Source organism: Oncorhynchus gorbuscha, linkage group LG11 (assembly GCF_021184085.1).
Source record: "Oncorhynchus gorbuscha isolate QuinsamMale2020 ecotype Even-year linkage group LG11, OgorEven_v1.0, whole genome shotgun sequence".
NCBI lineage: Eukaryota > Metazoa > Chordata > Actinopteri > Salmoniformes > Salmonidae > Oncorhynchus > Oncorhynchus gorbuscha.
The window spans coordinates 43464678-43478472 of record NC_060183.1 but is presented as its reverse complement, the minus strand read 5'-3'; the positions used below and the strand labels follow the sequence as shown (position 1 = coordinate 43478472).

The following is a 13795-nucleotide window of genomic DNA, read 5'->3' as shown; positions in this document are numbered from 1 at the left end:
ATGGGGACCCATAAGGAGGGGGAGCCACAACGTTCTGGTCGTTCATCATCAACCTGCCGCTCTCCTCCAACGCCATCATCAGCTGGAAGTTCTGCTACATGCTACACAAAGTCCTCCGGGACGGGCACCATAACGTTAGTCATCCCATTCATGCCCCCCATACTGCATTTCTTGTATCTCATCTCTTCATGAGATCTCTTCTCCTCTTCTATCTCTTCCTTCTCTTCTTCCTGCCAAACTTCCCTGTACGTTCATGCTGTAAGGTCCTGTGAGTGACTCCTCTCCCCTGTGTGTTCCTCAGGCTGTGAGAGACTCTCATAGATACAGCAGGAACGTCAAAGACATGGGCGTACTCTGGGTGAGTACTCGGTTGACGCTACCTTTACAGGAGTTGATGACATTGAAACGTAGGACGTACTATGGGGCGGTGGTTAGAGCGTTGGGCCAGTAACCGAAAGGTTGCTCGATCGAATCCCCGAGCTGACAAGGTAGAAATCTGTCGTTAAGCCCCGGAACAAGGCAGTTAACCCACTGTTCCAAGGCCGCCATTGTAAATAGGAATTTGTTCTTAACTGTCTTGCCTAGTTAAATAAAGGCAAAAAAATTATGACAGTGGATTTTGACCATATGTATTTCCAGGGGAACTTGCATGATAGGTACGGCCATATTGTGTCCCTTTCGGCCAAGTTCCTGTCCCTCAAAATGGAGTTCCATGTGAAGGTGAGACCCCGTGCATTGCATACATATACCACCTAGAACCTACTGTTTCTCACCACTTTCTCCTGCAGACAAACCTTTCTGGTATGTACATGGATTCTTTCTTCCCCAGCACAAGGTTATTCCAGGTAACCTGGAGGCCACAGACGAGACGTTGGAGAGAGAGGCAGGAACTGACGTCAACAAAATGTGAGTCAATAGCACCATACTGTACCCCAAAACCTCCTATGATACTATGGGTGCAAATGTCTTTCTCAACATCAAATCAGGGTTTGCTGAGCTGTTTCTGAGGTGAGCTACATTTGCAGGTGGTAACAGTGATCTCTGTTAAGCTGTTCACTGTAAGGGGTTCTCTTCTCTACAGATTTGATATGACTCATGAGCTGTTAGATAACCTGGACGCTGCTCTGAAAATGTCAGAGACAGGTGGGTCTTTCGGCTAAGGCTTTCATTCTCCTTTATGCATTGATTCTCAGTTGAATGAAGCCATAACCATCCGTGTCTTCCTAACAGTTTGGCGGCAGCTGGATGCCAACGCGGGCAAGTCCACCACTCCGGCCGGACAGTGTCGCCTGGGACCTCTAATTCCTGTTATACTGGACTGCAGCTGGCTCTACCACTTCTCTGTCAAACTACTGTTCAAACTGCACAGCTGTCAGTCACACGCACATACACAAAACCCCAGGCCTGTAGCCCTCTGGATTTCTAAATCTGACCTGTCCTCGTCTAATAGACATGTGTGATCCTGCTCTGTGTTCCAGGTGTTTCAGCTGACTCTCTTCTCGGACACCGGGAGAGATTCCGTGATCTGTTCAACAGGTCTGCCTACACAACTATCGACTGTCTTGTGTGTGTGTGTGCACCGGTATGCACGCCGTATGGTTTGAATGATCTCTGCCCTGTTGTCTTCCAGCCTCACAAAGTTATTTGATCGAGCCAGAGAGACAGAGTTCTTCAAAAAGATCATTCAGATCCCTGACCTGCCAGATGTAAGCCACGTAGTTTGTGTTTGTGGGGAATTGGTCATTCCCGCCAATACCTGTTTTCATTTTCTATCTCTGTGTTCCGTATGTTCACTTGTGTGTGTGTGTGTGCAACACCTGTAGTCTCCTCCGAACTTCCTGCGTGCCTCTGCGCTGGCGGAGTACGTGCGGCCGGTGGTGGTGATGCCCAATGAGGAGCCTTATGAAGAAGTCGATGCGGCGCCACAGCCAGACTACAGCCAAGCACCACAGGTACGACTGGACACTCTCCCGTTACTTTATTTTACACTATGCTATTGAACCGAGTGTTGTTATTTACACGATAAATACCAATTGCCTCATAACTGTCTGCATCCATTTGTCTTCGACAGCAACCGTACAACATGTTAAGCCAGCTGGGAGCTCCTGATGCTGGATTTGATCAAAGGTAAATGAAAGATCTTCTCTTTTCACTGAGCTAACATAACACTTGTCTAACCACATTTTTGAGGAGAAATGATTGTGAAATAATAACCGTTTCTGGTTTGCCTCTGGTATCCCTCAGAAGATCTCCGTCTCCAGCTCTGACGGAGGCAGAGGCTCTGAGGAAGGAGCTGGAGGTCATCAAACCAGAGCTGCAGCTCCTCAAAACGGAGGTGTGTGTGTTTGCTTGCATGCGTGTCTCTGTCTATCTGTCTGTGTGCAGGTGTAGGGGTGACTCAAAATGCATGCATGTGTGTGTTTGACCCCTCCCCCTCCTCCCACCCCTCTCTCCCTAGGCTCAGAGGTGTGTGACCCAGCTGAAGTCTCAGGTGAACAGGCTGGAAGCAGAGCTGGAGGACCAGAGGACCCATAAGCAGATTGCTCTGGTGGACAATGAACACCTGCGCATGGAGGTAGGGGCCTTACGACAGGCCACCGCCGCCCTACCAGGGGTACAGGCTGGATACCAGGAGGCTGATGGTGAGTATAGACACGGACGGACACAAACACACACACACACACCTATTAACCCCGTCCTCCCCCTACAGGTCGAGCCCAGGCAGCTGAGCTGCGTTTTTCTCAGCTCAAAGAGCGACACGCTGAACTGGTCACCAGCCACGCTGATCTACTGAAGAAGGTACAGACACTGCACACTGGGAATTTCTATGTCTTTTGGGACCTGACACAATATTGTGTGTGTGTGTTCAGAATGCAGAGACAGTCCGGTTCTTGTCCAGCACCCAGCAGAACCAGGAGGAATTGGCCACGGCCAAACAGCAGCTGGCCAGCGAGGTGGACCACCTTCGACAGGAGAATAGTCTCAAGGTACTATAACCATTAACCCCTGACCTCTAACCCCGAGAGTTTGTAGCAAATATGGAGCAGGTTCAGGGTTTATTTCTCCAGGATGATTCTTACTCTTGTAAGGTTTAACAATTGTTGATGTTTGTCCTCGTGTTTCCTGACTTCTCTGCGTGTTTTCTCTGTCCTGTCTTTGTAGCTGGAGCAGCAGAAGCAGGAGATGGATCGGCTGAAAAGAGAGCTGTTGTACCAGAGAGCAGCGTTGGGTGAAGTCCACAGTGTCCTGGACAACAAAGAGATGGTAGGCAACAACGACATGGTAGGGTTATTTAGGTAGAAGCACGGGACAGTGTTTTTCCGTCTCTCAAACTCGACTCTACCCTTTTATTATTTTGTGTGTCCTTCTTGAACCAATCAGAACTCTTCCCGCTTCCCCAGGCTGGTTCCCAAATGACTGGTGCTCTGCAGGGTCTCCAGCGAGAGAGGGAGGAACTGATGCGCTGTTTGAGGGAGAAAGAGGGTGAAGTGTCCTCTCTACAGCAGCAGGCTCAGCTCCATCACAGCTCCATGGAGCAGGACAGGGACAGATCAGCCAGAGAGATGGCCAGCCTGAGGCAACAGCTACAGCAACAGGTATGGGCTGTTAACACACTAGACTTGAACTTGAAGTCGAACTTGTGCTGCGTAGTAAGACATTGGAGGACATTCTGATGAATTGACGTGTGTGTGTGTGTGTGTGTGTGTGTGTGTGTGTGTGTGTGTGTGTGTGTGTGTGTGTGTGTGTGTGTGTGTGTGTGTGTGTGTGTGTGTGTGTGTGTGTGTGTGTGTGTGTGTGTGTGTGTGTGTGTGTGTGTGTGTGAGATTACAGCTGGCTATAAACGCGGAGCAGAGAGTGGAGATTGATAGACTGAAGCGAGAGCTAGAGCAGAGTCGAGCAGAGGTGTCACGTGCTAACAATGCCCTGCAGAACAAGGAGATGGTAGGAACCTGTCTGCTGGTCCCTAGCAAATGGAGGACCTATACTTGTCAGTCCTAGATACAAATAAGGTTGAGAGATATGTCTATGTATCTGTCTCCCCTGTCAGACTGGTTCTCAGATGAACAGTGCCCTGATGGGTCTCCAGACCGAGAGAGAGGGGCTGCTGTGCTCTGTGTGGGAGAAAGATGCTGAGCTGACCTCTTTAAGGCAGCAGGCGCAGCTCCAACGCAGCTCTCTGGAGCAGGACAACGACAGGACATCCAGAGAGATGGCCAGTCTGAGGCAACAACTACAGCAACGGGTATGGGCTGTGTGTGTGTGAAACAGTTGTGCGTGCATATGTGTCTCTGTGCACACATACGAGCATGCGCATATAGGTGTGTTAACCTGTAATCTTTCCGGTGTGTGTGTGTGTGTTACTCCAGGCATCTCGTGAGGGTGAGCTGACCAGGAAGCTGCAAGAGGAACAGTTCTGTCTGCTCCAGTGTGCCGTGGTGGAGGCTGAAGGCATCATACTGGACGCTGTGTCCAAACTGGACGACCCCATACACGTACGCTGCACCTGCTCTCCAGATTACCTGGTGAACCGAGCTGAGATCACCCTGGGTTCTTTGGACAAGATGCAGCAGAGTCACATGGTCTACCTTGGAAATATGGACGGTGTGTAACCACCTTGTGTGTGCGCACGGCATGCGTGTTTGTGTGTGTGTGTGTGTGTGTATATAATCTCCTGTCTCTGTCCTGTCTGTCTCAGATGCCAGTGGTCTTCTGAGGGCTGTGACGCAGTTCTCCCATCTGGCTTCTGACACCATCGTCAATGGAGGAGCTACAGCACACAGTGCTCCTACTGACCAGGCCGACCGTAAGAGACGCACACTGCACGCACGCAAGCATGCTCACAAACACACACACTCATCCCTTTCTCTCTCTCCCTCTAGGTCTGACTGACAGTTGTAGAGAAGCTTCCACCCACTGTCTGCAGTTCCTACACGAGCTGAAGTCCAGAGCCACGTTACAGAGAGCCGACCCTACTACGATACGCTATGTCATGCGACGCATACTCACTATGGGACAGGTACGGACGGGGTCATCACACACGGAGAACTGCAGCTAGTGGAATAAGCATTCCTGTTGAGAGCAACGTCTGTGGTCAGTGCACTGGCAGCCATTTTGTGTCAATGCAGGATAGGACAGGATGTAATGGAAGTGTATTTCCTGTGTAGGATCTGCGTCTTCAAGGGCAGGATGTTCTAAAAGAGGAGCTGGGGGAAATGGTGGATAAAGAGATGACTGCTACCTCTACTGCAATAGAGGAGGCTGTACTCCGCATGGACGTAAGAACACACACACACACACAGAGCATGTCATTGTTGAGGACATTCCTCATGTCTTTTCTACCCATGCTGTGAACAGGCGATCCTGAACCAGGCCAGGAGAGACACGTCTGGGGTCAAATTGGAGGTCAACCAGAGGTCAGCGAAACACAGTAGAACATAGAACACAATATGTCACAGAACACAGAAGAAAATAGTACACAGTAGAACACAGACACAATAGAACACAATAGTACACAGTAGAACACAGAACACAATAGAACACAATAGTACACAGAACACAAAACACAATAGTACATAGTAGATCACAGAACACAAAACACAACAGTACACAGTGGATTAACTCAACAATAACTCTGTATTTACTAACTAACGTTATGTGCTGGAGGAGCTATCACTGTAGCTTACAGAGTCAATATGCTTTTTCTCTGTCTCCCTCTCAATTTCTCTCCTCTTCTCTCTCTCACTCTCAGCATCCTTGGCTCCTGTTCAGACCTAATGAAGGCCATCCACATGCTGGTGACCGCTGCCACTGACCTGCAGAAAGATATTGTGGAAAGCGGCAGAGTGAGTTATAAATATTACATTTGTGTTTAGAATAGGCTGTACTTCCATACTTATCGACATAGTCAAATAGTGGACCTCCAAAAGGTTGAGCACATCTGTATTCAGCTCTGGGCTCAGTGACGTGTTTTCTCCACAGGGGGCAGCATCAGTGAAGGAGTTCTATGCTAAGAACTCCTGTTGGACTGAAGGCCTCATCTCTGCCTCCAAGTCAGTGGGCTGGGGCGCCACTCAGATGCTGTAAGTACTGACTTGATATGCCCATTACACACGTATACTATATACAGCGGACTGTTGTTACAGCAGTGATACTAGTCACGTTGTCGTAGGGCTGAATCCTAAAATTGAGATATTTGTGTGTAAAACCCACTTTTTGTCCACACAAATTGATATATCTTGTTTCCTCTCTCTCCCGGCTGGCAGAGACTCGGCTGACAAGGTGGTAACTAGCGGGGGTAAATACGAGGAGCTCATTGTCTGTTCTCATGAGATCGCTGCTAGTACCGCCCAGCTGGTCGCTGCCTCCAAGGTACAACACATACACACACACACAGCTGATTCCGTCTTCATATTCTCTGACTTGACAATGGACCCCTGGTCTCCCCCTGTGTTTTCGTGGCTGCAGGTGAAGGCGGACCGCAACAGCAAGAAGTTGTCGACGCTGCAGCAGGCCTCGAGACACGTCAACGACATGGCTGCCATAGTGGTGACCTCCACCAATCAAGGACAGAGGCAGATCACTGAGAGAGGTGAAAAGAGGGAGAGGAGGAAGGTAGTCTCGAAAAACCAGACCCTAGGCAACTGTGACTAGGGTCTGGTTTCAATGACGGACTCCCTTGTCCCCTGGCAAAGAGGAACTATGTCCAATGCCTACGTTGCTACCTTAGCCACTTAAAATACAAACTAGTAGCTAGCAAACTGGAGATCACGCCGGTTAGTTTTATTGAGGGCATTTCACACGTGTCTAGTTTGTATCAACTACCTTCCCTAAAGCCACTGCAAAGGTTTTCCTTGCAAACTTTTGTTTCGAATTGTGACATTCTGTTGTCTGTCTGAAGAGTACCCACACGGGAACAATTATTTTCCAAAAAGAGTAATTGAAAACCAGACCATAGTCACTGTTGCCTAGGATTGAGTTTCTGAGACTATATTAATAAGAAATTCACACAAGTAGTACACTGGGCTTTTACTAGTATTAGCAGACCAATATAGACGTCTGCAGCTATGGAAAACATTTTTCAGCATCTCCACTTTGGCAAAAAAAGGTCATTTAAGAAGAGTATCTTGCAGGATTCAACGGTTGGAATATTAAGAGTTGTTGCCCTGATCCTTTCTCTGTGATGTCATTCTAATGGAATCCACAAAGTACAAAAGCCTGTCCTCAAACATTTATATCCAAAAGTGCAAAGTTATGGGCAAAGACACAAAACACCCACTTTCTTGATCAAATAACATGGAAAACAATCACTTTTTTTGTGCAGAAGTAATACATGCCTGTATTGTTCATAGGCTGGTCATCTAGGGTTGTACCCGTAGACTTTCCATCACCATGAAGAAAAAAATGACCAATACAGTAATTTAGTACATTGAGACATCAAGTGGTTTGTGATGATATGATGTGATGATTTTTTTAAATTTTATTTTTTTCACCTTTATTTGACCAGGGAGGCAAGTTGAGAACAAGTTCTCATTTACAATTGCGACCTGGCCAAGATAAAGCAAAGCAGTTCGACACATACAACGACACATGGAGTTAAACAAACATACAGTAAATAATACAGTATAAACAAGTCTATATACGATGTGAGCAAATGAGGTGAGATAAGGGAGGTAAAGGCAAAAAAAGGCCATGGTGGCAAAGTAAATACAATATAGCAAGTAAAACACTGGAATGGTAGATTTGCAATGGAAGAATGTGCAAAGTAGAAATAAAAATAATGGGGTGCAAAGGAGCAAAATAAATAAATGAATTCAATACTGTAGGGAAAGGGGTAGTTGTTTGGGCTAAATTATAGCTGGGCTATGTACAGGTGCAGTAATCTGTGAGCTGCTCTGACAGTTGGTGCTTAAAGCTAGTGATGGAGATAAGTGTTTCCAGTTTCAGAGATTTTTGTAGTTTGTTCCAGTCATTGGCAGCAGAGAACTGGAAGGAGAGGCGGCCAAAGAAAGAATTGGTTTTGGGGGTGTCTAGAGAGATATACCTGCTGGAGCGTGTGCTACAGGTGGGAGATGCTATGGTGACCAGCGAGCTGAGATAAGGGGGGACTTTACCTAGCAGGGTCTTGTAGATGACATAGAGCCAGTGGGTTTGGCGACGAGTATGAAGCGAAGGCCAGCCAACGAGAGCGTACAGGTTGCAATGGTGGGTAGTATATGGGGCTTTGGTGACAAAACGGATTGCACTGTGGTAGACTGCATCCAATTTGTTGAGTAGGGTATTGGAGGCTATTTTGTAAATGACATCGCCAAAGTCGAGGATTAGAAGGATGGTATGTTTGGCAGCATGAGTGAAGGATGCTTTGTTGCGAAATAGGAAGCCAATTCTAGATTTAACTTTGGATTGGAGATGTTTGATATGGGTCTGGAAGGAGAGTTTACTGGTAGGATAGATATAGGTCTGTAGCAGTTTGGGTCAAGAGTGTCTCCCCCCCTTTTAAGAGGGGGATGACCGCAGCTGCTTTCCAATCTTTGGTAATCTCAGACTACACGAAAGAGAGTTTGAACAGGCTAGTAATAGGGGTGGCAACAATTTCGGCAGATAATTTTAGAAAGAAAGGGTCCAGATTATCTAGCCCGGCTGATTTGTAGGGGTCCAGATTTTGCAGCTCTTTCAGAACATCAGCTGAACGATGTGATGTGATATGATGTGGCTCAGTTGGTAGAGCAAGGTGCTTGCAATGCCTGGATTGTGGGTTCGATTCCCACATGGGATCCGTATGAAAATATATGCACTCTCTACTGTAAGCACAGAAAAAGTTGGAAGTTTACATACACCTTAGCAAAATACATTTAAAATAAGTTTTTCACAATTCTTAACATTTAATCCTAGTAACAATGCCCTGTCTTAGGTCAGTTAGGATCACCTCTTTATTTTAAGAATGTGAAATGTCAAAATAATAGTAGAGAGAATTCTTTTTTTCAGATTTTATTTATTTCATCACATTCCCAGTGGGTCAGAAGTTTACATGCACTCAACTAGTATTTGATAGCATTGCCTTTAAATTATTTAACTTGAGTCAAACATTTTGGGTAGCTTTCCACAAGTTTCCCACAATAAGTTGGGTGAATTTTGACCCATTCCTCCTGACAGAGCTGGTGTAACTGAGTCAGGTTTGTAGGCCTCCTTGCTCGCACACACTTTTTCAGTTCTGCCCACAAATGTTCTATAGGATTGAGGTCAGGGCTTTGTGATGGCCACTCCAATACCTTGACTTTGTTGTCCTTAAGCCATTTTGCCACAACTTTGGAAGTTTGCTTGGGGTCATTGTCCATTTGGAAGACCTATTTGCGACCAAGCTTTAACTTCCTGACTGATGTCTGGAGATGTTGCTTCAACATATCCACATAATTTTCCTCCCTCATGATGCCATCTATTTTGTGAAGTGCACCAGTCCCTCCTGCAGAAAAGCACCCTCATAACATGATGCTGCCACTCCCGTGCTTCACGGTTGGGATGGTGTTCTTCGGCTTGCAAGCGTCCCCCTTTTTCTTCCAAACATAACGATGGTCATTATGGCCTAACAGTTCTATATTTGTTTCATCAGACCAGGGGACATTTCTCCAAAAAGTACAATCTTTGTCCCCATGTGCAGTTGCAAACCGTAGTCTGGCTTTTTTATGGAGGTTTTGGAGCAGTGGCTTCTTCCTTGCTGAGCGGCCTTTCAGGTTATGTCGATATAGGACTCGTTTTACCTGTTTCCTCCAGCATCTTCACAAGGTCCTTTGCTGTTGTTCTGGGATTGATTTGCACTTTTCGCACCAAAATACGTTCATCTTTAGGAGACAGAACGCGTCTCCTTCTTGAGCGGTATGACGGTGCGTGATGCCATGGTGTTTATACTTGTGTACTATTGTTTGTACAGATGAATGTGGTACATTCAGGTGTTTGGAAATTGCTCCCAAGGATGAACCAGACTTGTAGAGCTCTTTGCTGATTTCTTTTGATTTTCCCCATGATGTCAAGCAAAGAGGCACTGAGTTTGAAGGTATGCCTTGAAATACCTCCACAGGTACACCTCCAATTGACTCAAATGATGTCAATTAGCCTATCAGAAGCTTCTAAAGCCGTGACATCAATTTCTGGAATTTTCTAAGCTGTTTAAAGGCACAGTCAACTTAGTGTATGTAAACTTCTGACCCACTGGAATTGTGATACAGTGAATTATAAGTGAAATAATCTGTCTGTAAACAATTGTTGGAAAAATTACTTGTGTCATGCACAAAGTAAATGTCCTAACCGACTAGACAAAACTATAGTTTGTTAACAAGAAATTTGTGGAGTGGTTGAAAAACGAGTTTTAATGACTCCAACCTAAGTGTATGTAAACTTCCGACTTCAACTGTAGCTGTGGATAAGAACGTCTACTAGTTCTGTATTAGTGGACAGATATAGACATCTTCAGTGAGGGCATCGTTTTTTCTTCAGCACCCCCACCGCCAAACTACTTCCTGCAGCTATAGGGTGGAGGATTGTATAAAATAAATGTTGTATAATGGTTTGGGTGCATTGTACCCCTGAGTTCTGAATCCTTGTCCTCGCTTCTCTCCAGAACCCATGGACTTCTCAGGCATCTCCCTGATCAAAGTGAAGACTCAAGAGATTGAGTCTCAGGTATGTCATTACAGCAGCTTGTACTGCTCTGCCTACTCTGCCTACAGCCACTTATAGCTGTTTGTGTATGTTTTGTGTGTGTGTGTGTGTGTGTGTGTGTGTGTGGGCCAGGGACATATTATTCCATGTGACCAACTGGATGTGTGTGTAGGTGAACGTCCTCTTCTCCATTCTCGGTGCTGTAGGTGAAGGTGTTGGAGCTAGAGAATCAGCTGGAACAGGAGAGAGTTCGTCTGGGAGAGCTGAGGAAGAAACACTACCAGCTGTCTGGGACTGGTACAGCCCACGGGGGGGAGGTGGAGGTGGAGGGAGGAGACGGGGACGGGGACGACGGGGGAGACAGCTTCCCACCCCCTCCCCCTCCAACCCTCTTACCAGCCTCCACCCTGCTGCCCCAGCCCTACCTAAACACACAGCCCTTCTCACAGACACAACCCGACTCACAACTATCAGTTCAGTCCTACTCACCACCCAAGTCCTACTCACACACAAAGCCTTACTCTGAACCTGAATCGTACTCACAGCCTGCAACGCAATCCTACTCACCACCCCAATCCTACTCATCATCTCAAACCCAATCTTACTTACCACCTCAATCCTACTCATCATCCCAAACCCAATCTTACTTACCACCTCAATCATATTCTCAAACCCAATCCTACTCACCTCCCCAAACATACTCTCAAAGCCAGCCATATGTAAACACCAATCCCTTCTCCCAACACCCGCTCTGTCCCAGCCTCTGTCCCCACCTCTGTCCCAGCCCGAGTCCCTTCCCCTTCCAAATAACTCAGCAGAACTCGCCAAGCCAACCCACACTTCAAAGAAACCTTCCATCTTCCAGAAAACAGGAACCCTGTTTAGTAAGGTAAGAATCATTATTACCGGCTGTCGTATTGATCATCCTCGTCACAGGCATTAAGGTTATAGGTATACGAACAGAACAAGGGCCTAGGGCCTAAGGATAGAAGTGATTGTATTGGAGCCAGTTTGACTTCCCATAAGGATGGAATTGTGATGTCATTGGTGGTCTGTTTTTCCTCTGTTGCAGTTCCGAAGAGGTGAGGCTGGAACAGAGGAATCCAGAATCCGGAATGTTAGAATCCCAAATCCAGAATGAGAAGATTCTACCTGTCTGCATACCTTGTCATGTGAACTACTGTATATGCAGTTGACTCAGTTTACTCCGGTGCAGTGATTGAAGAACAACTCTTTTCAAGATAGCAACTTTATTGTAGTATTTCATATTTCTTAATGTCTTGATACACTATTTGATTACAAACAACAACAAAAATCTTCCAGCAAGACAATAACCCCAGGCCCACATCAAAATCCACAAAGAAATGGTGAATTGAGCACAAAATCAATATTTTCAATGGCCATCTCAGTCTCCGGACTTGAACCCCATTGAAAACCTGTGGTTTGAATTGAAGAGGCCAATCCATAAGTGCAGATGAAGGACATCAAGGATCTGGAAAGATTATGTATGGAGGAATGGTCTAAGATCCCTCCCACTGTGTTCTCCAATGTCCATAAAACATTCTAGAAAAAGCTTCAGTGTTGTTATCATCACAAGGCGAGCAGGGGCATCAATTGGGTATGACAGGGTAATATCCTTTGGTTATGTAGTGCTTACTTTAGAATGTTGTAGTATACTGTAGAATACTATAGTAAATACTACAGTATTATGCGCAAATAAACACTGTAGTAAATACTACAGTAATTATGCAAAAACACTACAGTTTTTTAACTATAGTAATGCTGAAGTATTTAATTTGCATATACTACATCCATTCTCATCCCCCATATCTTAATTTGTGCCACCCAGGAGTGAGAAACCTACATACCAAGTATAGACCATATTGTGCTCCCCACAGGTCATAGAAAAAGCCGAAGCACTGAACTACCCATTCACACTCCAGTCCTACCTGCCTACAGGTTATGGGAAATTTGCTCTTTTACTATTTGTCCAGTAGATTGTCAAATATAATTCAACAAAAACACTATAGTAAATAATACAGTAATATCTGCAAACATTAACTACAGTAATTGCTGTAGTAAATACTACACTTTATATAGTATATTATAGTCTTTTTTCATATGGGCTGCTGGAAGAGAGGGGCATGCCACCAGTACTTTAGGGCCTCGAACTTCTCCTCCAATGCAACAGTAACAGTGCCCATGTGCATATCTTATAGACTATGATGAGTTCTAGAAATTATATCTAATCTGAATTTTTACAGTAAAAACCTACAGTATGTGGACACTTGGTATTCCAGTTTACAGAGCAAATAATATCTACACACTAAGTACATGAAGTACTGTACTTCAACAAATGATATTGCCTCAAGTCACATTCTCATGCAGTGTTCAAGTATGCACTAATATCAAATGTAGTGGTGAGCTATATCTTCACAAACTGATTTATGACCAAATCAACTAAACTATCCCTCAATGGAAACATTAAAACTGGAAAAGCTCATTGCATTTATTTTATTTAATTTAAAAGAGTTTCACCAACCCAGGTCATTCTATCTTTCCACTTACCTGAGTATGTTGTTTTTAGGTGTAAGGAAAATCAACTAGACCAGAGACTTTGTGCAACTGAGCTGCCTGCTTTGAGCTTCAAGAGGAAAGTAACACTTTGTTCCAGCGTGCAGCCATGTCATAACTCCTCCCATTGCACCTTGGTGTTTGTTTCCCTCTCCTCTTTTTTCTCATTCCCCTCCTCTCTAATTCCTCCTCCTCCTCCTTCTCCGAACTAACTCACTCAACTAAAGAAAACAAGCGTTGTTAACCTCATTTTCTGTATGTTTGTCTGTCTGTATTTTATAGTTGTAGGCCTTATAGCCTAATTGAATTGTATGTTTACATTTACATTACATTTAAGTCATTTAGCAGACGCTCTTATCCAGAACGACTTACAAATTGGTGCATTCACCTTATGACATCCAGTGGAACAGCCACTTTACAATAGTGCATCTAAATATTTTAAGGGGGGGGGTGAGAAGGATTACTTTATCCTATCCTAAGTATTCCTTAAAGAGGTGGGGTTTCAGGTGTCTCCGGAAGGTGGTGATTGACTCCGCTGTCCTGGCGTCGTGAGGGAGTTTGTTCCACCATG

General features: G+C 45.4%; 1 protein-coding gene across 1 annotated transcript; it reads left to right on the top strand.

The window, feature by feature from the left end:
* Window positions 1-13423, top strand: LOC124047661 (huntingtin-interacting protein 1-related protein-like). The gene is given in 31 exon segments (XM_046367973.1): window positions 1-16; window positions 19-134; window positions 302-358; window positions 640-720; window positions 830-906; window positions 1082-1143; window positions 1231-1371; window positions 1479-1536; window positions 1631-1706; window positions 1824-1952; window positions 2072-2127; window positions 2245-2335; window positions 2459-2642; window positions 2711-2799; window positions 2871-2987; window positions 3163-3264; window positions 3402-3596; window positions 3832-3942; window positions 4049-4243; window positions 4368-4602; window positions 4697-4804; window positions 4881-5017; window positions 5166-5276; window positions 5356-5414; window positions 5750-5843; window positions 5980-6080; window positions 6264-6369; window positions 6466-6589; window positions 10610-10671; window positions 10857-11539; window positions 11723-13423. Coding segments are annotated over 31 exon segments (3897 nt in total). The 3' UTR covers window positions 11847-13423.
* The last annotated feature ends 372 nt before the right edge of the window (window positions 13424-13795 follow it).